The 25738-nt window shown below is 44.3% G+C and overlaps 1 protein-coding gene across 5 annotated transcripts in view; it reads left to right on the top strand.

Moving 5' to 3' along the window:
* Positions 1-725: 725 nt before the first annotated feature.
* Positions 726-25738, top strand: part of LOC109867451 (calcium and integrin-binding family member 2) — a 49594-nt gene continuing 24581 nt past the window's right edge. For 4 of the 5 annotated variants that reach the window (XR_004204847.1, XR_002251813.2, XR_002251812.2 and 1 more), the window contains exons 1-2: positions 726-1117; positions 20656-20690. Coding sequence is in view for 1 of the 5 variants with exons in the window: in XM_020456620.2 (XP_020312209.1) it covers positions 1067-1117; positions 20656-20690 (86 nt within the window). In the remaining 4 variants the exon portion in view is untranslated. Of the gene's footprint in view, positions 1118-20655; positions 20691-24265; positions 24439-25738 lie in introns of those variants that run through there. The other variant, XM_031801774.1, reaches the window with a different exon arrangement.

Below are 25738 nucleotides of genomic sequence, written 5' to 3'. Positions count from 1 at the left end.
GTCTGACTGCTACGCCATCTTGGAATAAGCCAGTTCCAAACGACGGATCCATAGTGGAATAATGCCATATTTGGATAAGAGAATGTTAAACAAGGTCAGAATGTTGTTACATAACTTACAAAATAAATACATGTGACAATAAACATCACAAAAAAAAAGTCTAATCACTCTGTGGATGTATTAGACTGCATAATAGCATTTGGGGAATGCATAACGGCACTGTGGAGTCTTACTTATGGAGTGTGCACCCATGAAATGTGGTATCAGCCTAGTCAGTGACACCCACAGATTAGAAATGTCAAAAAGTTTACACAAATAGAGTCATATCTCTTATTGCAGGATTTCGACTGTGTCAAATCACCTCGTCAGTCAGTCTATTGTGTGTAATGGACATTTATATTGAAATGGGGTATCAGCCTTTTCAGTGACACCCACAGATTACAATTCCAAAGAGTTTACACAGATATTTCACGCAAATCGTAAATGTTTTTTAAACTTGCATTCTGGAACTAGAAAACGGAGGCTACGAATTAGAATTCTTCTAATACATGAGGAAAATACGATTGAGCTTTTCTGCAGATGAAACAGGAGCCATATTTACGTCTGAGAAAGAAAGGTGTTTTCTGAATTCCAATGCTTGCGTGGGTGTGATGCAGCCGCCCCCTGGTGGTAACTACAGTTCATTATCGGTACGATTCTCTCGTCAGTTGTGGACAGCCGCCTGTGCTGAAACTGAAACTGCCCAAGGCGTCAGCAGATTCTGCTCTTCAGACCTTTTCGGACTTTTGTCTGTCTGTAGGCTACTTCTGCTGCTTCAACAACTGGCTGCACTGAGAATTGTGCTAATTTTTCTTCTTCCTCTGCGTTTCAATACTTTTACAACATCTCATTGGAATACACCACCAACTGTTTCAGAGTTTGCCATTCTTTGGACACTGAACATCTATGCGGAGTCATAATTCTTGTTTGACCACGTCGTGTAAATGCCCTAAATGACCAGACTTGAGAAAACGCATCGAAGTTCCAATGTGATGAATCTGTACAAGAGGAAAATTACTAGGCTAAGATGGGTAATAAGCAAACGATATTTACTGATGAACAGCTAGACGCTTACCAGGTAAGATCCCGTATGTGCGAACATTTATTGTAGTTTGATCATTGCAATGCATCTTTATGTTCAGAAACTCTGCTGTGATCAATAGTGACATTAGCAACCTGTTGTTGTCGCTCCAGAATAATTGTCGATCAATGAATGATGTAATAAAAAAATGAAAATGCCTCGTAACACAAAAATGCATTGACTTCCTTACTGCTTATTTTACACAAAAGAAAATAAAGTCCTATTTTCGATTGTGGACAAAAATATTTTGAAAAAATATAGACACGTAGGTCAGCTTCAAATACATATTGTGTTGACACTGCTCAGATTGACATTTTGCTTCATATTAAAATATATTATACCACTTAGCTCATTTCTAATGCATAGGGAAAAGCTACCTACCAGTTTTTCCAACCCAGGGTATGTTTTAGATCTGTCGGTCTACTGCAAGCCTAGATAACTGTCTCTCTCTGTCCACCACGCTAAAAAGCAAAGTCCATCTTATAATGGTAGAGTGGTTACATTTACCAAATTTATGTCAGGTAAATGGCTGTTTTACTCTGTCCATCTCTTTAATAAAGAACACACAGCACTTTACTACAACTGTCTGCTAGAAGAATAGCCGTGGGAAGTAGTGGTGCTTAGGGTGCTGCAGAACCCCCTGAAACATGGGTGGGGGGGGGGGTATATATACTCCAAATAAATTCTCACAAAAGTAGAAGCCTTTACTAGTCCTGTAACAGTGGACCGATAGAGTAGTGCACTGGGCCTTTACTAGTCCTGTACCAGCTTAATGATAAAGTAGTGTTCTGGGCCTTTACTAGTCCTGTATCAGCTTAATGATAAAGTAGTGTTCTGGGCCTTTACTAGTCCTGTATCAGCTTAATGATAAAGTAGTGTTCTGGGCCTTTACTAGTCCTGTATCAGCTTAATGATAAAGTAGTGTTCTGGGCCTTTACTAGTCCTGTATCAGCTTAATGATAAAGTAGTGTTCTGGGCCTTTACTAGTCCTGTATCAGCTTAATGATAAAGTAGTGTTCTGGGCCTTTACTAGTCCTGTATCAGCTTAATGATAAAGTAGTGTTCTGGGCCTTTACTAGTCCTGTATCAGCTTAATGATAAAGTAGTGTTCTGGGCCTTTACTAGTCCTGTATCAGCTTAATGATAAAGTAGTGTTCTGGGCCTTTACTAGTCCTGTATCAGCTTAATGATAAAGTCTTCTGTAGCGTTGGCACATTTTTTCTTTATCCCCAAAGACCAGTGAGTTTTTCCAATGGTTCGCAAAGAAGGGCAGCTATTGGTAGACAGGGAAAAAAAGCAGACATTAAATATCCCTTTGAGCATGTTGAAGATATTAAATTAGACTTTGGATGGTTATCAATACACCCAGTCACTAAAAGGATACATGCTCCGTTCTTAACTCTGTTTCCGGAGAGGAAGGAAATCGCTCAGGGATTTCACCATGAGGCCAATGGTGACTTTAAAACACTTACAGAGTTTAATGGCTGTGATAGGAGATAACTGAGGATGGATCGACAACATTGTAGAGACTCCACAATACTAACCTAAAGGACAGAGTGAAAAGAAGGAAGCCTGTACAGATCACAGATATTCCAAAACATGCATCCTGTTTGCAATAATATATAAGGCACTTAACTAAACCTGCTAAAAATATGGGAAAGAAAATAACTTCACGCCCTGAATACAAAGTGTTATGTTAGTGGCAAATCCAACACAATACAACACATCACTGAGTGCCACTCCTCATAATTTCAAGAATGGTGGTGGCTGTGTCATGTCATACCGTATGTAGCCTGTATCATACCGTATGTAGCCTGTATCATACTGTATGTAGCCTGTATCATACTGTACGTAGCCTATATATTATTGTATGTAGCCTATATCATACCGTATGTAGCCTATATCATACCGTATGTAGCCTATATCATACCGTATGTAGCATGTATCATACCATGTGTAGCCTGTATCATACTGTATGTAGCCTATATCACACTGTATGTAGCATATCATGTATGCAGCCTCTATCATACCGTATGTAGCCTATATCACACTGTATGTAGCCTATATCAGACTGCATTTAGCCTATATCATACTCTATGTAGCCTATATCATACCGTATGTAGCCTATATCAGACTGTATGTAGCATTATCATACTGTATGTAGCCTGTATCATACTGTATGTAGCCTGTATCATACTGTATGTAGCCTGTATCATACTGTATGTAGCCTGTATCAGACTGTATGTAGCATTATCATACTGTATGTAGCCTATATCATACTGTATGTAGCCTGTATCATACTGTATGTAGCCTGTATCATACTGTACGTAGCCTATATATTATTGTATGTAGCCATATCATACCGTATGTAGCCTATATCATACCGTATGTAGCCTGTATCATACTGTACGTAGCCTGTATCAGACTGTATGTAGCATTATCATACTGTATGTAGCCTATATCATACTGTATGTAGCCTGTATCATACTGTATGTAGCCTGTATCATACTGTATGTAGCCTGTATCATACTGTATGTAGCCTGTATCATACTGTATGTAGCCTGTATCAGACTGTATGTAGCATTATCATACTGTATGTAGCCTATATCATACTGTATGTAGCCTGTATCATACTGTATGTAGCCTGTATCATACTGTACGTAGCCTATATATTATTGTATGTAGCCATATCATACCGTATGTAGCCTATATCATACCGTATGTAGCATGTATCATACCATGTGTAGCCTGTATCATACTGTATGTAGCCTATATCACACTGTATGTAGCATATCATACTGTATGTAGCCTGTATCATACTGTATGTAGCCTGTATATTATTGTATGTAGCCATATCATACTGTATGTAGCCTATATCATACTTTATGTCGCCTATATCATACTGTATGTATCCTATAGTATTTTTGTGTAGCCTATATCATGCTGTATGTCATCTATATCATGCTGTATGTGGTCTATATCATACTGTATGTAGCCTATATCATGTATGTATGGGTCGGCAGGGTAGCCTAGTGGTTAGAGCATTGGACTATTAACCGAAAGGTTGCAAGTTCAAATCCCTGACCTGACAAGGTTCAAGTCGTTCTGCCTGTTCTGCCAAATCTGTCGTTCTGCCAAATAATTTGTTCTTAACTGACTTGCCTAGTTAAATAAAGGTAAAATAAATGTCTCTATCATAGTTCCTATCATACTGTATATAGCCTATATCATGTATGTAGCCTCTATCATACTGTATGTCAAATCAAATCACATTTATTTGTCACATACACATGGTTAGCAGGTGTTAATGCAAGTATAGTGAAATGCTTGTGCTTCTAGTTCCGACCATGCAGTAATATCTAACAAGTAATATAACCTAGCAATTTCACAACAACTACCTTATACACACAAATGTAAAGGAATGAATATGAATATGTACGTAAAAAATATAAATGAGTGATGGCTGAACGGCATAGGCAAGATGCAGTAGATGGTATAGCGTACAGTATATACATATGAGATGAGTAATGTAGGGTATGTAAACATTATAAAGTGACTAGTGATACATTTATTACATCAATATTTCCATTATTTATTTATTTATTTATTTTATTTTACCTTTATTTAACCAGGTAGGCAAGTTGAGAACAAGTTCTCATTTACAATTGCGACCTGGCCAAGATAAAGCAAAGCAGTTCGACAGATAAAACGACACAGAGTTACACATGGAGTAAAAACAAACATACAGTCAATAATGCAGTATAAACAAGTCTATATACAATGTGAGCAAATGAGGTGAGAAGGGAGGTAAAGGCAAAAAAGGCCATGATGGCAAAGTAAATACAATATAGCAAGTAAAATACTGGAATGGTAGTTTTGCAATGGAAGAATGTGCAAAGTAGAAATAAAAATAATGGGGTGCAAAGGAGCAAAATAAATAAATTAAAATTAAATACAGTTGGGAAAGAGGTAGTTGTTTGGGCTAAATTATAGGTGGGCTATGTACAGGTGCAGTAATCTGTGAGCTGCTCTGACAGTTGGTGCTTAAAGCTAGTGAGGGAGGTAAGTGTTTCCAGTTTCAGAGATTTTTGTAGTTCGTTCCAGTCATTGGCAGCAGAGAACTGGAAGGAGAGGCGGCCAAAGAAAGAATTGGTTTTGGGGGTGACTAGAGAGATATACCTGCTGGAGCGTGTGCTACAGGTGGGAGATGCTATGGTGACCAGCGAGCTGAGATAAGGGGGGACTTTACCTAGCAGGGTCTTGTAGATGACATGGAGCCAGTGGGTTTGGCGACGAGTATGAAGCGAGGGCCAGCCAACGAGAGCGTACAGGTCGCAATGGTGGGTAGTATATGGGGCTTTGGTGATAAAACGGATTGCACTGTGATAGACTGCATCCAATTTGTTGAGTAGGGTATTGGAGGCTATTTTGTAAATGACATCGCCAAAGTCGAGGATTGGTAGGATGGTCAGTTTTACAAGGGTATGTTTGGCAGCATGAGTGAAGGATGCTTTGTTGCGAAATAGGAAGCCAATTCTAGATTTAACTTTGGATTGGAGATGTTTGATATGGGTCTGGAAGGAGAGTTTACAGTCTAACCAGACACCTAAGTATTTGTAGTTGTCCACGTATTCTAAGTCAGAGCCGTCCATATTAAAGTGGCTGGAGTTGAGTCAGTATGTTGGCAACAGCCATTCAATGTTAGTGATGGCTGTCTGATGGCCTTGAGATAGAAGCTGTTTTTCAGTCACTCAGTCCCTGCTTTGATGCACCTGTACTGACCTCGCCTTCTGGATGATAGCGGGGTGAACAGGCAGTGGCTCTGTGGTTTTTGTCCTTGATTATCTTTTTGGCCTTCCTGTGACATTGGGTGGTGTAGGTGTCCTGGAGGGCAGGTAGTTTGCCCCCGGTGATGCGTTGTGCAGACCTCACTACCCTCTGGAGAGCCTTACGGTTGTGGGCGGAGCAGTTGCAGTACCAGGCGGTGATACAGCCTGACAGGATGCTCTCGATTGTGCTTCTGTAAAAGTTTGTGAGGTTGAACAGGTGCTGCTACGCCTTCTTCACCACGCTGTCTGTGTGTGAGGACCTTTTCAGTTTGTCTGTGATGTGTATGCCGAGGAACTTAAAACGTACTACCCTCTCCACTAGTGTCCCGTCGATGTAGATAGGGGGCTGCTCCCTCTGCTGTTTCCTGAAGTCCACGATTATCTCCTTTGTTTTGTTGACATTGAGTGTGAGGTTATTTTCCTGACACCACACTCCAAGGGGCATCACCTCCTCCCTGTAGGCTGTCTCGTTGTTGTTGATAATCAAGCCTACCACTGTAGTGTCATCTGAAAACTTGATGATTGAGTTGGAGGCGTGCATGGCCACGCAGTCATGGGTGAACAGGGAGTACAGGAGAGGACTGAGAATGCACCCTTGTGGGGACCCAGTGTTGAGGATCAGCGCGGTGGAGATGTTGTTACCCACCCTCACCACCTGGGGGCGGCCCGTCAGGAAGTTCAGGACCCAGTTGCACAGGGTGGGGTCGAGACCCAGGGTCTCGAGCTTAATGACGAGTTTGGAGGGTACTATGGTGTTAAATGCTGAGCTGTAGTCGATGAACAGCATTCTCACATAGGTATTCCTCTTGTCCAGATGGGTTAGGGCAGTGTGATGGCGATTACGTCGTCTGTGGACCTATTGGGGCGGTAAGCAAATTGGAGCACTTCATGATGACGGAAGTGAATACTACAGGGCGGTAGTCATTTAGCTCAGTTACCTTAGCTTTCTTGGGAACAGGAACAATGGTGGCCATCTTGAAGCGTGTGGGAACAGCAGACTGGGATAAGGATTGATTGAAAATGTCTGTAAACACACCAGCTGCAGCCTTGCGAGGGTTAACACGTTTAAATGTTTTACTCACGGTGGCTACAGTGAAGGAGAGCCCGCAGGTTTTGGTAGCGGGCTGTGTCAGTGGTACTGTATTGTCCTCAAAGCGAGCAAAAAAGTTATTTTGTCTGTCTGGGAGCAAGGCATCGTGATCCGCGACGGGGACGTTTTTTTTTTTTTTCAGCCAGCCAGGAGCTGCCAGAGCCGTCAGCCAGACAGGAGCTGCCAGAGCCGCCTGTCATGCCGGCGATGCTGGAATCGCCCTTCACTCCAGAGCTGCCGGAGTCTCCCGCCTGTCCGGCGCTGCCGGAGTGTCCCGCTTTCTGGATTGTATTTTCAAATTGTTTTCACAGAATGTATATTCTGAGTTTATCCTGATGGGTGATCTGAATCAGGACTGGCTAACATCTAGCTCTGATCATCTTAAAATGCTGTGTAATACCTATAATCTCACTCAGATTGTCAACAGTGCAACTAGGTTGAATATAAAATATCCTCTGAAATCCTCTTTTATTGATTTGATCTTAACCAATACTCCTCATCGTTTTAATGCTTCTGGTATTTTTGCAAATGACATCAGTGATCACTGTGCTATTGCCTGTGTGAGAGATGGTAAAATTCCTAAGCAATCTCCACATCATCTGCCAATCTCTGCTGCTATTGGACCAGGTATCTCTTGGAAAAGAGATATTATCTCAATGAGAAAAAAACCTGTATAAATAAATAAAATAAAAATATAATGCTATATGTAGCCTATATCATATACCGTATGTAGCCTGTATCATACCGTATGTAGCCTATATCATACTGTATGTAGCCTATATCATACTGTATGTAGCCTATATCATACTGTATGTAGCCTGTATCATACCGTATGTAGCCTGTATCATACCGTATGCAGCCTATATCATACTGTATGTAGCCTATATCATACTGTATGTAGCCTATATTATACTGTATGTATCCTCATCAAATTCTATTGGTCGGAGACATGCATGGTTGGAGACGTGTGTGGCCCTCAGTCATGGGTGAACAGGGAGTACAGGAATGGGCTGAGCACAGAACATTCCCAAAACATTCTCATTAGGTTTCCAGGTAAAGAACGGACAAAATGCGAATGTTGTATACAAACATTGAATAATATTCAGCACAACTGGACAGTATTCGTTTTATGAGAACATTTGCCGCAACATAACAAATGTTCTGGGAACGTTTGCTGGGGTGCCTGTGTTGTCCATTAACCCTAAGCAGTCTTATTCTGCACAGGTTTACCTGGTGATTCTGGCCTGTTTAATAATGGATGCCAGAGGATTCTGATAGCAGCATGGCTGGAAACCTTACACTCCTCAGAAGATACCTCATACATACCTCAACATTAACCCTAATCCTAATGTCAGATACCTTAGGTTACACTAACCAAGACCGTCTCTGGTTACTTCTCTGGAAGCTTCTCTTAGCTGCTGTTCTTAACTGTTACCTTAGCATTTCAGCAGTCAGTTCTGATGTCCATGAAATACAGTGAGCTCCAATATTATTGGGACACGTGTTGTTGTTCTGGTTCTGTATTCCAACACTTTGGAATTGAAATGATAACTTAACTATGAGGTTAAAGTGCAGACTGTAATGTTTAAATTGGAGGGGGTTTTCATCCATAGCCATTTGGATATCACAGCACTTTTTGTACATAGTCCATTCATTTTAGGGCACCAAAAGTATTGGGACAAATTCATTAAATGTGTATTAAAGTAGTAAGAAGTGTAATATTTGGTTATTCTTAGTACACAACATCTACTTCAAGCTTGTGACTCCAAAAACTTGTTGGATGCATTCGCTGTATGTTTTGGTTGTGTTTCCGATTATTTTGTGCCCAATAGAAATGAATGGTAGAGATAACACAATACTTTATCTTGGAGTCGTTGTTATTGTCAATAAGAATATAATATGTTTCTTAACACCTCTACATTCATTGTGATGTTACCATGATTACGGATAATCCTGAATGAATCCTGGATAATGATGAGTGAGAAAGTTACAGATTCACAAATATCATACCCCCAAACAATGCTAACCCACTTGTTATTGTAATGGTGAGAGGTTAGAATGTCTTGGGGGTTATGATATTTGTGTGTCTCTGTGGTAGACCTGTTCCCTTCCCATCTCTCTGTCCTCTTCCCTTCCCATCTCTCTGTCCTCTTCCCTTCCCATCTCTCTGTCCTCGTCCCTTCCCATCTCTCTGTCCTCGTCCCTTCCCATCTCTCTGTCCTCGTCCCTTCCCATCTCTCTGTCCTCGTCCCTTCCCATCTCTCTGTCCTCGTCCCTTCCCGTCCCTTCCCTTCCCTCTGTCCTCTTCCCTTCCCGTCCCTTCCCTTCCCTCTGTCCTCTTCCCTTCCCATCTCGCTGTCCTCTTCCCTTCCCATCTCGCTGTCCTCGTCCCTTCCCATCTCGCTGTCCTCGTCCCTTCCCATCTCGCTGTCCTCGTCCCTTCCCATCTTGCTGCATTGTTCCTTTCTTATTTCTCTGTCATGTTCCCATCTAATCTCTCCAGACATTTTTTCTTTTTTTTTAACCAGGTAGGCTAGTTGAGAACATTTGCAACTGCGACCTGGCCAAGATAAAGCAAAGCAGTTTGACACATACAACAACACAGAGTTACACATGGAATAAACAAAACATAGTCAATAATACAGTAGAACAAAATAAAACAAAAAGTCTATATACAGTGAGTGCAAATGAGGTAAGATGAGGGAGTTAAGGCAACAAATAGGCCATGGTGGCGAAGTAATTACAATATAGCAATTAAACACTGGAATGGTAGATGTGCAAGTATAGATACTGGGGTGCAAAGGAGCAAGATTAATGAATAAATACAGTATGGGGATGAGGTAGGTAGATAGATGGGATGTTTACAGATGGGCTATGTACAGGAGCAGTGATCTGTAAGCTGCTCTGACAGCTGGTGCTTAAAGCTAGTGAGGGAGATATGAGTCTCCAGCTTCAGAGATGTTTACAGTTCGTTCCAGTCATTGGCAGCAGAGAATTGGAAGGTAAGACGACCAAAGGAGGAGTTGGCTTTGGGGGTTGACCAGTGAGATATACCTGCCGGTAATCAAAATCAAATCAAATGTATTTATATAGCCCTTCGTACATCAGCTGATATCTCAAAGTGCTGTACAGAAACCCAGCCTAAAACCCCAAACAGCAAGCAATGCAGGTGTAGAAGCACGGCGGCTAGGAAAAACTCCCTAGGAAGAAACCTAGAGAGGAACCAGGCTATGTGGGGTGGCCAGTCCTCTTCTGGCTGTGCCGGGTGGAGATTATAACAGAACATGGCCAAGATGTTCAAATGCTCATAAATGACCAGCATGGTCAAATAATAATAATCACCGGCAGAACAGTTGAAACTGGAGCAGCAGCAAGGCCAGGTGGACTGGGGACAGCAAGGAGTCATCATGCCAGGTAGTCCTGAGGCATGGTCCTAGAGCTCAGGTCCTCCGAGAGAGAGATAGAAAGAGAGAATTAGAGCATACTTAAATTCCCACAGGACACCGGATAGGACAAGAGAAGTACTCCAGATATAACAAACTGACCCTAGCCCCCTGACACATAAACTACTGCAGAGTAAATACTGGAGGCTGAGACAGGAGGGGTCAGTTGACACTGGCCCCATCCGATGACACCCCCGGACAGGGCCAAACAGGAAGGATTTACTAGATATAGTAGTAAAACACTTGTGTCTCTCTTGATCCTATGTCCTGGCAGAGTTGTGCAGACTCAGGACAACTGAGCTTTGAAGGAATACGCAAATTTAAAGAGGAGTCCGTAATTTGCTTTCTAATAATCATGATCTTTTCCTCAAAGAAGTTCATGAATTTATTACTGCCGAAGTGAAAGCAGTCCTCTCTTGGGGAATGCTGCTTTTTCGTTAGCTTTGCGACAGTATCAAAAAGGAATTTTCCTCAATTAAGTTGAAAAATAGGATGATCGAGCAGCAGTAAGGGCTCTACGGTACTGCACGGTACTGTCCTTCCAAGCTATTCAGAAGACTTCCAGTTTGGTGTGGCGCCATTTCCGTTCCACTTTTCTGGAAGCTTGCTTCAGAGCTCGGGTATTTTCTGTATACCAGGGAGCTAGTTTCATATGAAAAATGTTTTTCATTTTAGGGGTGCAACTGCATCTAGGGTATTGCGCAAGGTTAAATTGAGTTCCTCAGTTAGGTGGTTAACTGATTTTTGTCCTCTGGCGTCCTTGGGTAGACAGAGAGATTCTGGAAGGACATCAAGGAATCTTTGTGTTGTCTGTGAATTTATAGCACGACTTTTGATGTTCCTTGGTTGGGGTCTGAGCAGATTATTTGTTGCAATTGCAAACGTAATAAAATGGTGGTCCGATAGTCCAGGATTATGAGGAAAAACATTCAGATCCACAACATGTATTCCATGGGACAAAACTAGGTCCAGAGTATGACTGTGACAGTGAGTAGGCCCAGAGACATGTTGGACAAAACCCACTGAGTCGATGATGGTTCCGAAAGCCTTTTGGAGTGGGTCTGTGGACTTTTCCATGTGAATATTAAAGTCACCAAAGATTAGAATATTATCTGCTATGACTACAAGGTCCGATAGGAATTCAGGGAACTCAATGAGGAACGCTGTATATGGCCCAGGAGGCCTGTAAATTGTAGCTATAAAAAGAGTAGGCGGCATAGATTTCATGACTAGAAGCTCAAAAGACGAAAATGTTATTTTTTTTGTAAATTGAAATTTGCTATCGTAAATGTTAGCAACACCTCCGCCTTTGCGGGATGCACGGGGGATATGGTCGCTAGTGTAGCCAGGAGGTGAGTCCTCATTTAACACAGTAAATTCATCAGGCTTAAGCCATGTTTCAGTCAGGCCAATCACATCAAGATTATGATCAGTGATTAGTTCATTGACTATAATTGCCTTTGAAGTAAGGCATTAAGTAGCCCTATTTTGAGATGTGAGGTATCATGATCTCTTTCAATAATGACAGGAATGGAGGAGGTCTTTATCCTAATGAGATTGCTAAGGCGAACACCGCCATGTTTAGTTTTGCCCAACCTAGGTCGAGGCACAGACACGGTCTCAATGGTGATAGCTGAGCTGACTACACTAACTGTGCTAGTGGCAGACTTCAATATACTGGCAGGCTGGGTAACAGCCTGCTGCCTGGCCTGCACCCTATTTCATTGTGGAGCTAGAGGAGTTAGAGCCCTGTCTATGTTGGTAGATAAGAGGACAGCAGCCCTCCAGCTAGGATGGAGTCCTTCACTCCTCAGCAGGTCAGGCCTGGTCCTGTTTGTGGGTGAGTCCCAGAAAGAGGGCCAATTATCTACAAATTCTATCTTTTGGGAGGGGCAGAAAACAGTTTTCAACCGGCGATTGAGTTGTGAGACTCTGCTGTAGAGCTCATCACTCCCTCTAACTGGGAGGGGGCAAGAGACAATTACTTGATGCCGACATCCTTCTACCTGATTTACACGCTGAAGCTATGTTGCGCTTGGTGATCTCTGACAGTTTCCTCCTAACATTGTTGGTGCCAACGTGGACAACAATATCTCTATACTCTCTACACTCGCCAGTTTTAGCTTTAGCCCGCACCATCTTCAGATTAGCCTTAACGTTGGTAGCCCTGCCCCGTGGTAAACAGTGTATGATCGCTGGATGATTCATTTTAAGTCTAATACTGCGGGTAATGGAGTCGCCAATGACTAGAGTTTTCAATTTGTCAGAGCTAATGGTGGGAAGCTTCGGCGTCTCAGACCCTGTAACGGGAGGAGTAGAGACAAGAGAAGGCTCGGCCTCTGACTCTGACTCGTTGCTTAATGGGGAAAACCGGTTGAAAGTTTCTGTCGGCTGAATGAGCGACACCGGAGGAGCATTCCTACAGCATTTCCCTCCAGAAACCGTGAGAAAGTTGTCCGGCTGCGGGGACCGTGCGAGGGGTAGCCAAGTGAACATATGGGTCCAGTGAGTGGTTGGGCTGACTGGGGAAACGGCGATTCAGACAGTTAGCAGGCCGGGGCTAAACAAGCTAGCAGTTAGCAGACCGGGGCTGGCAAGCCAGCAGTTACCAGACACAGTTTGCAAGCAAGCAGTTAGCAGGGGCTAGCAGTTAGCAGACCGGGGCTAGAGAGTTAGCCTTTAGGGGACGTCACGATGGGGGTAAGTCTGTTTTTGCCTCTCTGTGCGGTGACGTCGATAGACCAGTCGTGGAATTAGTAGGGTTCCAAGTAGCTCTAGGTAGCTAGCAGGCCTAGCAGGTTAGCAGAATGGGCCTTCAGCGGACGTCTACAGTACAGTTCATCTCCAGTACAGTACATCTACAGTACAGTCCATCTACAGTACAGTACATCTCCAGTACAGTACAGTACATCTCCAGTACAGTACATCTACAGTACAGTACATCTACAGTACAGTACATCTACAGTACATCTACAGTACAGTCCATCTACAGTCCATCTACAGTACAGTACATCTACAGTACAGTCCATCTACAGTCCATCTACAGTCCAGTACATCTACAGTACAGTACATCTACAGTACATCTACAGTACAGTTCATCTACAGTACATCTACAGTACATCTACAGTACATCTACAGTACAGTACATCTACAGTACATCTACAGTACATCTACAGTACAGTTCATCTACAGTACATCTACAGTACAGTACATCTACAGTACAGTCCATCTACAGTCCATCTACAGTCCATCTACAGTACAGTACATCTACAGTACATCTACAGTACAGTACATCTACAGTACATCTACAGTACAGTACATCTACAGTACATCTACAGTACAGTACATCTACAGTACATCTACAGTACATCTACAGTACAGTACATCTACAGTACATCTACAGTACATCTACAGTACATCTACAGTACATCTACAGAACAGTTCATCTACAGTACAGTACATCTACAGAACAGTACATCTACAGTACAGTACATCTACAGTACAGTACATCTACAGTACATCTACAGTACATCTACAGTACAGTACATCTACAGTACATCTACAGTACATCTACAGTACAGTACATCTACAGTACATCTACAGTACAGTACATCTACAGTACATCTACAGTACATCTACAGTACATCTACAGTACAGTACATCTACAGTACATCTACAGTACATCTACAGTACAGTACATGTCCAGTACAGTACATGTACAGTACATGTCCAGTACAGTACATGTACAGTACATGTCCAGTACAGTACATGTACAGTACATGTCCAGTACAGTACATGTCCAGTACATGTCCAGTACAGTACATGTCCAGTACAGTACATGTACAGTACATGTCCAGTACAGTACAGTTAATCTACATCTACATCTACAGTTGTGTTGGCCTGGCAGAGCTGTGTTGGCCTGGCAGAGCTGTGTTGGCCTGGCAGAGCTGTGTTGGCCTGGCAGAGCTTTTTTGGCCTGGCAGAGCTTTTTTGGGCTGGTAGAGCCGTGTTGGGCTGGTAGAGCCGTATTAGCCTGGTAGAGCTGTGTTGGGGTGGCAGAGCTTTTTTGGCAGAACTGTGTTGGCCTGGCAGAGCTGTGTTGGCCTGGCAGAGCTGTGTTGGCCTGGCAGAGCTGTGTTGGGCTGGTAGAGCTGTGTTAGCCTGGTAGAGCTGTGTTGGGGTGGCAGAGCTTTTTTGGCAGAACTGTGTTGGCCTGGCAGAGCTGTGTTGGGCTGGCAGGGCTTTTTTGGCAGAACTGTTGGCCTGGCAGAGCCGTGTTAGCCTGGTAGAGCCGTGTTAGCCTGGTAGAGCTGTGTTGGTCTGGCAAAGCTGTGTTGGTCTGGCAGAGCTGTGTTGGCCTGGCAGAGCTTTTTTGGGCTGGTAGAGCCGTGTTGGCAGAGCTGTGTTGTTCTGGTAGAGCCGTGTTAGCCTGGTAGAGCTGTGTTGGGCTGGTAGAGCTGTGTTGGGCTGGTAGAGCTGTGTTGGGCTGGTAGAGCTGTGTTGGTCTGGCAGAACTGTGTTGGGCTGGTAGAGCTGTGTTGGTCTGGCAGAGCTGTGTTGGCAGAGCTGGCACCATGTGACAGAGAGAGAAAAGGAAAGGGTGAACAGGGTCAGACTATAAACAGGGTCAGACTATAAACACAGTCAGACTATGAACTGGGTCAGATTTGAAATGTCTCTGTCTTCAGAAGCTGAGAGACTGACTGACTGTGTTATTCAGGGTGCTGAGAGGCTGCCATTAAGGCTGGCAGAGAGGGAGGATGGCAGGATTGAAGGAGAAGAGAGGGTGGCAGGGTTGAAGGGGTAGGGAGGGTGGCAGTGTTGAAGGGGTAGGGAGGGTGGCAGGGTTGAAGGGGTAGGGAGGGTGGCAGTGTTGAAGGGGTAAGGAGAGTGGCAGGGTTGAAGGGGTAGGTAGGGTGGCAGGGTTGAAGGGGTAGGGAGGGTGGCAGGGGTAGGGAGGGTGGCAGGGTTGAAGGAGAAGAGAGGGTGGAATGGGTTTAAGGGGTAGGGAGGATGACAGCGCTGAAGGAGAAGAGAGGGTGGAATGGGTTGAAGGGGTAGGGGAGGTCACAGGTTTTAATGTGATGGTACAGTGTGTCTGAACTAGTAGGTGATGGTACAGTGTGTCTGGACTAGTAGGTGATGGTATAGTGTGTCTGGACTAGTAGGTGATGGTACAGTGTGTCTGGACTAGTAGGTGATGGTGCAGTGTGTCTGGACTAGTAGGTGATGGTGTGGTGTCTGGACTAGTAGGTGATGGTGAGGTGTGTCTGGACTAGTAGGTGATGGTACAGTGTGTCTGGACTAGTAGGTGATGGTACAGTGTGTCTGGACTAGTAGGTGATGGTACAGTGTGTCTGGACTAGTAGGTGATGGTGTAGTGTCTGGACTAGTAGGTGATGGTGTAGTGTGTCTGGACTAGTAGGTGATGGTGCAGTGTGTCTGGACTAGTAGGTGATGGTGCAGTGTGTCTGGACTAGTAAGGTGATGGTGCAGTGTGTCTGGACTAGTAGGTGATGGTGCAGTGTGTCTGGACTAGTAGGTGATGGTACAGTGTGTCTGGACTAGTAGGTGATGGTACAGTGTGTCTGGACTAGTAGGTGATGGTGCAGTGTGTCTGGACTAGTAGGTGATGGTGCAGTGTGTCTGGACTAGTAGGTGATGGTGCAGTGTGTCTGGACTAGTAGGTGATGGTGTGGTGTCTGGACTAGTAGGTGATGGTGAGGTGTGTCTGGACTAGTAGGTGATGGTACAGTGTGTCTGGACTAGTAGGTGATGGTACAGTGTGTCTGGACTAGTAGGTGATGGTGTAGTGTCTGGACTAGTAGGTGATGGTGTAGTGTGTCTGGACTAGTAAGGTGATGGTGCAGTGTGTCTGGACTAGTAGGTGATGGTGCAGTGTGTCTGGACTAGTAGGTGATGGTACAGTGTGTCTGGACTAGTAGGTGATGGTACAGTGTGTCTGGACTAGTAGGTGATGGTGCAGTGTGTCTGGACTAGTAGGTGATGGTGCAGTGTGTCTGGACTAGTAGGTGATGGTGAGGTGTGTCTGGACTAGTAGGTGATGGTACAGTGTGTCTGGACTAGTAGGTGATGGTGCAGTGTGTCTGGACTAGTAGGTGATGGTGCAGTGTGTCTGGACTAGTAGGTGATGGTGTGGTGTCTGGATTAGTAGGTGATGGTGAGGTGTGTCTGGACTAGTAGGTGATGGTGAGGTGTGTCTGGACTAGTAGGTGATGGTACAGTGTGTCTGGACTAGTAGGTGATGGTGCAATGTGTCTGGACTAGTAGGTGATGGTGCAGTGTGTCTGGACTAGTAGGTGATGGTGTAGTGTCTGGACTAGTAGGTGATGGTGTAGTGTCTGGACTAGTAGGTGATGGTGCAGTGTGTCTGGGCTAGTAGGTGATGGTGTAGTGTCTGGACTAGTAGGTGATGGTGTAGTGTCTGGACTAGTAGGTGATGGTGCAGTGTGTCTGGACTAGTAGGTGATGGTGCAGTGTGTCTGGACTAGTAGGTGATGGTGCAGTGTGTCTGGACTAGTAGGTGATGGTGCAGTGTGTCTGGACTAGTAGGTGATGGTGCAGTGTGTCTGGACTAGTAGGTGATGGTGCAGTGTGTCTGGACTAGTAGGTGATGGTGCAGTGTGTCTGGACTAGTAGGTGATGGTGCAGTGTGTCTGGACTAGTAGGTGATGGTACAGTGTGTCTGGACTAGTAGGTGGTGGTGCAGTGTGTCTGGACTAGTAGGTGATGGTGTAGTGTCTGGACCAGTAGGTGATGGTGTAGTGTCTGGACTAGTAGGTGATGGTACAGTGTGTCTGGACTAGTAGGTGATGGTGCAGTGTGTCTGGACTAGTAGGTGATGGTGCAGTGTGTCTGGACTAGTAAGGTGATGGTACAGTGTGTCTGGACTAGTAAGGTGATGGTGGAGTGTGTCTGGACTAGTAGGTGATGGTACAGTGTGTCTGGACTAGTAAGGTGATAGTGAGGTGTGTCTGGACTAGTCGGTGATGGTACAGTGTGTCTGGACTAGTAGGTGATGGTACAGTGTGTCTGGACTAGTAGGTGATGGTACAGTGTGTCTGGACTAGTAAGGTGATGGTGAGGTGTGTCTGGACTAGTAAGGTGATAGTGAGGTGTGTCTGGACTAGTAGGTGATGGTACAGTGTGACTAGTAGGTGATGGTGCAGTGTGTCTGGACTAGTAGGTGATGGTACAGTGTGTCTGGACTAGTAAGGTGATGGTACAGTGTGTCTGGACTAGTAGGTGATGGTGCAGTGTCTGGACTAGTAGGTGATGGTGTAGTGTCTGGACTAGTAGGTGATGGTGTAGTGTCTGGACTAGTAGGTGATGGTGTAGTGTCTGGACTAGTAAGGTGATGGTACAGTGTGTCTGGACTAGTAGGTGATGGTACAGTGTGTCTGGACTAGTAAGGTGATGGTGAGGTGTGTCTGGACTAGTAAGGTGATAGTGAGGTGTGTCTGGACTAGTAGGTGATGGTACAGTGTGTCTGGACTAGTAGGTGATGGTGCAGTGTGTCTGGACTAGTAGGTGATGGTGCAGTGTGTCTGGACTAGTAGGTGATGGTGCAGTGTGTCTGGACTAGTAGGTGATGGTACAGTGTGTCTGGACTAGTAAGGTGATGGTGTAGTGTCTGGACTAGTAGGTGATGGTACAGTGTGTCTGGACTAGTAGGTGATGGTACAGTGTGTCTGGACTAGTAGGTGATGGTACAGTGTGTCTGGACTAGTAGGTGATGGTGCAGTGTGTCTGGACTAGTAGGTGATGGTGCAGTGTGTCTGGACTAGTAGGTGATGGTACAGTGTGTCTGGACTAGTAAGGTGATGGTGTAGTGTCTGGACTAGTAGGTGATGGTACAGTGTGTCTGGACTAGTAGGTGATGGTACAGTGTGTCTGGACTAGTAGGTGATGGTACAGTGTGTCTGGACTAGTAGGTGATGGTACAGTGTGTCTGGACTAGTAGGTGATGGTACAGTGTGTCTGGACTAGTAGATGATGGTGCAGTGTGTCTGGACTAGTAGGTGATGGTGCAGTGTGTCTGGAATAGTAGGTGATGGTACAGTGTGTCTGGACTAGTAAGGTGATGGTGGAGTGTGTCTGGACTAGTAGGTGATGGTACAGTGTGTCTGGACTAGTAGGTGATGGTACAGTGTGTCTGGACTAGTAGGTGATGGTACAGTGTGTCTGGACTAGTAGGTGATGGTACAGTGTGTCTGGACTAGTAGGTGATGGTACAGTGTGTCTGGACTAGTAGGTGATGGTACAGTGTGTCTGGACTAGTAAGGTGATAGTGAGGTGTGTCTGGACTAGTAGGTGATGGTACAGTGTGTCTGGACTAGTAGGTGATGGTACAGTGTGTCTGGACTAGTAGGTGATGGTACAGTGTGTCTGGACTAGTAAGGTATTAGTGAGGTGTGTCTGGACTAGTAGGTGATGGTACAGTGTGTCTGGACTAGTAAGGTGATGGTGGAGTGTGTCTGTACTAGTAGGTGATGGTACTGTGTGTCTGGACTAGTAGGTGATGGTACAGTGTGTCTGGACTAGTAGGTGATGGTACAGTGTGTCTGGACTAGTAGGTGATGGTACAGTGTGTCTGGACTAGTAAGGTGATGGTGGAGTGTGTCTGGACTAGTAGGTGATGGTACAGTGTGTCTGGACTAGTAGGTGATGGTACAGTGTGTCTGGACTAGTAGGTGATGGTACAGTGTGTCTGGACTAGTAAGGTGATAGTGAGGTGTGTCTGGACTAGTAGGTGATGGTACAGTGTGTCTGGACTAGTAGGTGATGGTACAGTGTGTCTGGACTAGTAGGTGATGGTACAGTGTGTCTGGACTAGTAAGGTGATAGTGAGGTGTGTCTGGACTAGTAGGTGATGGTACAGTGTGTCTGGACTAGTAAGGTGATCAAATCAAATCAAATCAAATGTATTTATATAGCCCTTCGTACATCAGCTGATATCTCAAAGTGCTGTACAGAAACCCAGCCTAAAACCCCAAACAGCAAGCAATGCAGGTGTAGAGGCACGGTGGCTAGGAAAAACTCCCTAGAAAGGCCAATACCTAGGAAGAAACCTAGAGAGGAACCAGGCTATGTGGGGTGGCCAGTCCTCTTCTGGCTGTGCCGGGTGGAGATTATAACAGAACATGGCCAAGATGTTCAAATGTTCATAAATTACCAGCATGGTCGAATAATAATAAGGCAGAACAGTTGAAACTGGAGCAGCAGCACAGTCAGGTGGAAGTTGAAACTGGAGCAGCAGCATGGCCAGGTGGACTGGGGACAGCAAGGAGTCATCATGTCAGGTAGTCCTGGGGCATGGTCCTAGGGCTCAGGTCCTCCGAGAGAGAGAAAGAAAGAGAGAAGGAGAGAATTAGAGAACGCACACTTAGATTCACACAGGACACCGAATAGGACAGGAGAAGTACTCCAGATATAACAAACTGACCCCAGCCCCCCGACACATAAACTACTGGTGGTACAGTGTGTCTGGACTAGTAAGGTGATGGTGAGGTGTGTCTGGACTAGTAAGGTGATAGTGAGGTGTGTCTGGACTAGTAGGTGATGGTACAGTGTGTCTGGACTAGTAGGTGATGGTGCAGTGTGTCTGGACTAGTAGGTGATGGTGTAGTGTCTGGACTAGTAGGTGATGGTGTAGTGTCTGGACTAGTAGGTGATGGTGTAGTGTCTGGACTAGTAAGGTGATGGTACAGTGTGTCTGGACTAGTAGGTGATGGTACAGTGTATCTGGACTAGTAGGTGATGGTACAGTGTGTCTCTATCTGTCTTGTGCCATGATCACAGACACCAGCTGATCATGTTCCTTCCCCTGGCTGGCTCAACTCACCTTTCTGTGTGGCGAGAGACAGCTGACAACCTATAGCTCTATAGTGACATCAGAGAAACATGAGTCTTTTCACTGCAGGGGTCACACTTTGAGATCACACTTTAGGTGATTGAGGTCACACTGTAGGGAGTCCAGTAGACAATGTTTCAGGAGCGCTAACCCTCCTAAGGCTTTAGGGTTGATTTATGTGAAATAAATGCATTTGTTCTATATTCTAAAAACATTCTCAGATATGTGCTGCATGTAACAATATTTGGCCTTAATGTCGTATAGCAATGATAAATAATGTTTTCTTCTTTTCCTCATAGGACTGTACCTTCTTCACACGGAAAGAGATCCTCCGGTAAGTGGAGCTTCTGGCATTCTGTTGCAGCTGTCCTCTTTCTACGAGCTACTCCAGTCCAGCCTCACATTAACCACCTGTCCACAGGTCATATCTCCCTCTCTCTCCCCTATTCCATTCCTGTTCCTTACTGCTTTCAGGCAGACTTGTTCAGAGAAGGTATTATTTATCTAGATAGATAGCTGATAGGTAGGTATAGTAATCTGAGGTATTATTTATCTAGATAGATAGCTGATAGGTAGGTATAGTAATCTGACGTATTTATTCGCTAGCACAGCCTGGTCGTAGAAACCATCCGTCACTGACAGATCTGGCTACCCAAGGAGGACAGGTTGTGTTCACTCCACCCTCAGAGAGCGGTGAAGACAGAGCTGCATTTTCTCCTACACTGCCAGAACTATACAGATTTACGGGCATTTTTACCCCATCAAAATTGAAAACAAATACAATGATTTTGAAACCAAAACAGAAAATCCCTCTTTGTGCCGTATTTAACACCTTTTAGGAATGACCCAGATGTAGACAGTGTCGAAATAACAAATGTTTGTTACTAGAACAGGGGACAGGCAAAACGACAGGTCAAGGGCAGGCAGAGGTCAGTAATCCAGAAACAGGAGACAAAGGGCTCTGAGACATGGGTTTGATTTTAGAAACTTGAAAAGTGGGAACAGAGAATCAAGCACCTTCCGAAATTCCGCCACAAACTCCTCTAGACTGAGGCAGACGATGGACTGTTGCTCCCATACCGCCGTAGCCCAGGCAAGTGCCCTCCCGGACATCAGCGTTATGATGTACAATATCCTCGAGCAGTCCAAGGGGAACAAAGAAGGCTGCAGCTCGAAAATGAGGGAGCATTGGGAGAGAAAAGCCTGGCAGGTTACATGGTGACTCATTGCAGGGAGACAGCATTGTGGAGCTGATTTGAGTCTGCTGGGTCATTTTTCCATCGATGATAGCAAGCTGTCCAGGCCCCGAGGCAGCAAAGCAGCCCCAAACCACGATGCTCCCTCCACCATACTTTACCGTTGGGATGAGGTTTTGTGCCTTTTTTTCTCCACACATAGTGTTGTGTGTTCCTTCTAAACAACTCAACTGTAGTTTCACCTGTCCACAGAATATTTTGCCAGTAGCCCTGTGGATCATCCAGGTGCACTTTTGCAAACTTCAGACATGCAGAAAATGTTTTTTGGGGGGATAGCAGTGAATTCTTTCGTGGTGTCCTCCCATGAACACCATTCTTGTTTAGTGTTTTACATATTGTAGACTCATCAGAGATGTTAGCATGTTCCAGAGATTTCTGTAAGTCTTCAGCCCACACAATAGGATTCTTCTTATCCTCATTGAGCATTCTGCGCTGTGCTCTTGCAGTCATCTTTGTAGGACGGCCACCACTAGAAAGAGAAGCAACAGTGCTGAACTTTCTCCATTTATAGACAATTTGTCTTACCGAGGACTGATGAACATCAAGGCTTTATAAAGATACTTTTGAAAAAAAGTATCAGCTTTATGCACTTTTTTCCAGCTTTATGCAAGTCAACAATTCTTAATCTTAGGTCTTTTGAGATCTCTTTTGTTAGCGGCATGGTTTACATCAGGCAATGCTTCTTGTGAATAGCAAACTCACATTTTGTGAGTGTTTTCTGTAGGGCAAGGCAGCTCTAACTAACCAACATGTACAATCTCATCTCATTAATTGAACTCCAGGTTAGCTGACTCCTGACTCCAATTAGCTTTTGGACAGTCATTAGCTTAGGGGTTCACATACTTTTTCCAACCCTGTGAATGTTTAAATTATGTGTTCAATATAGACAAGAAAAATATATTGGAAATTGGATACTTTTCCTAGGGTAGATTTTGGCACTAATAATAGTCTACAGTTGCCAGACCCATTGTGAGATTATAAATAATGTTAAATGTTTACGGCAGTAAATTACAGAACCCAGGTCTCCTGCTTGTCAAACGACTGCCTAAGACCACTCCTTTTGTGCTGAACCCCCCTTGTTACCACATGGGCCTGATTCAGACTTGAGATACTAGACATGGACTTATTAAAATATGGACTTAAGTAAAAAAATATATATATATACAGTGGGGCAAAAAAGTATTTAGTCAGCCACCAATTGTGCAAGTTCTCCCACTTAAAAAGATGAGAGGCCTGTAATTTTCATCATAGGTACACTTCAACTATGACAGACAAAATGAGAAAGAAAATCCAGAAAATCACATTGTAGGATTTAAAAAATATATATTTGCAAATTATGGTGGAAAAGAGGTATTTGGTCACCTACAAACAAACCAACAAGATTTCTGACTCTCACAGACCTGTAACTTCTTCTTTAAGAGGCTCCTCTGTCCTCCACTCATAACCTGTATTAATGACACCTGTTTGAACTTGTTATCAGTATAAAAGACACGTGTCCACAACCTCAAACAGTCACACTCCAAACTCCACTATGGCCAAGACCAAAGAGCTGTCAAAGGACACCAGAAACAAAAGTGTAGACCTGCACCAGGCTGGGAAGACTGAATCTGCAATAGCTTGGTTTGAAGAAATCAACTGTGGGAGCAATTATTAGGAAATGGAAGACATATAAGACCACTGATAATCTCCCTCGATCTGGGGCGCCACGCAAGATCTCACCCTGTGGGGTCAAATTGATCACAAGAACGGTGAGCAAAAATCCCAGAACCACACGGGGGGACCTAGTGAATGGCCTGCAGAGAGCTGGGACCAAAGTAACCTCCTTCCATCAGCAAGGGCATTGAAGATGAAACGTGGCTGGGTCTTTCAGCATGACAATGATCCCAAACACACCGCCCGGGCAACGAAGGAGTGGCTTTCTCAAGAAGCATTTCAAGGTCCTGGAGTGGCCTAGCCAGTCTCCAGATCTCAACCCCATAGACAATCTTTGGAGGGAGTTGAAAGTCCGTGTTGCCCAGCAACAGCCCCAAAGCATCACTGCTCTAGAGGAGATCTGCATGGAGGAATGGGCCAAAATACCAGCAACAGTGTGTGAAAACCTTGTGAAGACTTACAGAACACGTTTGACCTCTGTCATTGCAAACAAAGGGTATATAACAAAGTATTGAGAAACTTTTGTTATTGACCAAATACTTATTTTCCACCATAATTTGTAAATAAATTCATTAAAAATCATACAATGTGATTTTCTGGATTTTTTTTCTAATTTTGTCTGTCATAGTTGAAGTGTACCTATGATGAAAATTACAGGCCTCTCTCATCTTCCTAAGTGGGAGAACTTGCACAATTGGTGGCTGACTAAATACTGTTTTTGCCCCACTGTATGTGTATATCCATGTTAAATCAACCTAAATCTGAATGGGCCCGAGGGAGAATATCTTTGGTGTGAAATTCCACCTTTAGTTTTTCAGTGCTTTGTTTAGAGAGATAAGACACATTAGAAACAGGAGGAGACCGAGAAGGAGTGAGTTGGAAACTGGAATTGAACCCCTGTAAAATATTTATTTGGAATCTGACCCACTCAACCACATAGCCATGTACCATGTGAGGAACTGGGCCCCATATCAGAAGACACATTTTAAGAATAAAGGCTAAATGTGAACTTCAAACATTGTGCTGCCATACTGTTCAGAATTATCCCAGTCTGCGGCATGGAGGTGGAGAGAGGGTATTTGTGGCAGGTGTTCTCTCTAGCAAACCAAGTATAAAAACAGGCAAGTTTGCAGGCACCTCTCCTGTATTTGGATCATTCACACAGCCAGACAGGTGAGAGCACACCAGACATTCAGATGAAACTCTCCAAAACAATCCCTGAAAGTATGTGTGAATGGTTTATTGCAGGGATCATCACATTGAACAAGGAAACAGAAAAGGAATTCACTCAATAACAACATTTGTTTGGTGTAGCATTTCAGCCGCTAATGCTAATAGTTTGGACAGCCATTTTGATTCATTGATCAGTTTTTCGTGAAGCTACATGTAGTTGGTAATTGACATGTCATTGTTTGCACTTGTCGGGAACTAGTTTTTTATGCAAATTAAGGCACTCTTTAGTTGATACTGCTGGAAAGCCTACTAACTATATAAGCTTCATCTATTGTTTGATGTATGCTACACTATAGCCACTTATTTTAACCTGCACTAGCGCTGGACTACCACACTGCATGTTACTGCAGCCCAATGGATGGTAGATGAGCCCTGGGCTGAAGTTGAGCCCTGGGCTGAAGTTGAGCCCTGGGCTGAAGTTGAGCCCTGGGCTGAAGTTGAGCCCTGGGCTGAAGTTGAGCCCTGGGCTGAAGTTGAGCCCTGGGCTGAAGTTGAGCCCTGGGCTGAAGTTGAGCCCTGGGCTGAAGTTGAGCCCTGGGCTGAAGTTGAGCCCTGGGCTGAAGTTTTGCAGGAGTGCTACTGCTAAAATTAGCAGTCATAGCCTCTATTTTTCCCATGAATGTGAAATATAATGCCATATTTCCATTCTCTCTATTATTCTGACATTTCACATTCTTAAAACAAGGTGGTGATCCTAACTGACCTAAGACAGGGCATTTTTACCCGGATTAAATGTCAGGAATTGTGAAAGACGTATTTGGTGTATTTGGCAAATTTGGCTAAGGTGTATGTAAACCTCTGACTTCAACTGTATATACACCTGTTCTGAAAGGCCCCAGAGTCTGCAACACCACTAAGCAAGGGGCACCACCAAGCAAGCGGCACCATGAATACCAAGGAGCTCCTCAAACAGGTCAGGGACAAAGTTGTGGAGAAGTATAGATCAGGGTTGGGTTATAAAAAAAATATACAAAACATTGAACATCCCACGGAGCACCATTAAATCCATTATTAAAAAATTCCACCACAACAAAACTGCCAAGAGAGGGCCGCACACCAAAACTCACAGACCAGGCAAGGAGGGTATTAATCACAGAGGCAACAAAGAGACCAAAGACAACCCTGAAGGAGCTGCAAAGCTCCACAGCGGAGATTGGAGTATCTGTCCATAGGACCACTTTAAGACGTACACTCCACAGACCTGGGCTCCCCAAACATATGAAAGAAGGTTCTCAAATGA

Source organism: Oncorhynchus kisutch, linkage group LG22 (genome assembly GCF_002021735.2).
Source record: "Oncorhynchus kisutch isolate 150728-3 linkage group LG22, Okis_V2, whole genome shotgun sequence".
NCBI classification, from domain to species: Eukaryota; Metazoa; Chordata; class Actinopteri; order Salmoniformes; family Salmonidae; genus Oncorhynchus; species Oncorhynchus kisutch.
Note: the sequence above shows the minus strand (reverse complement) of the source record. Positions and strands in the feature narration are given on the sequence as shown.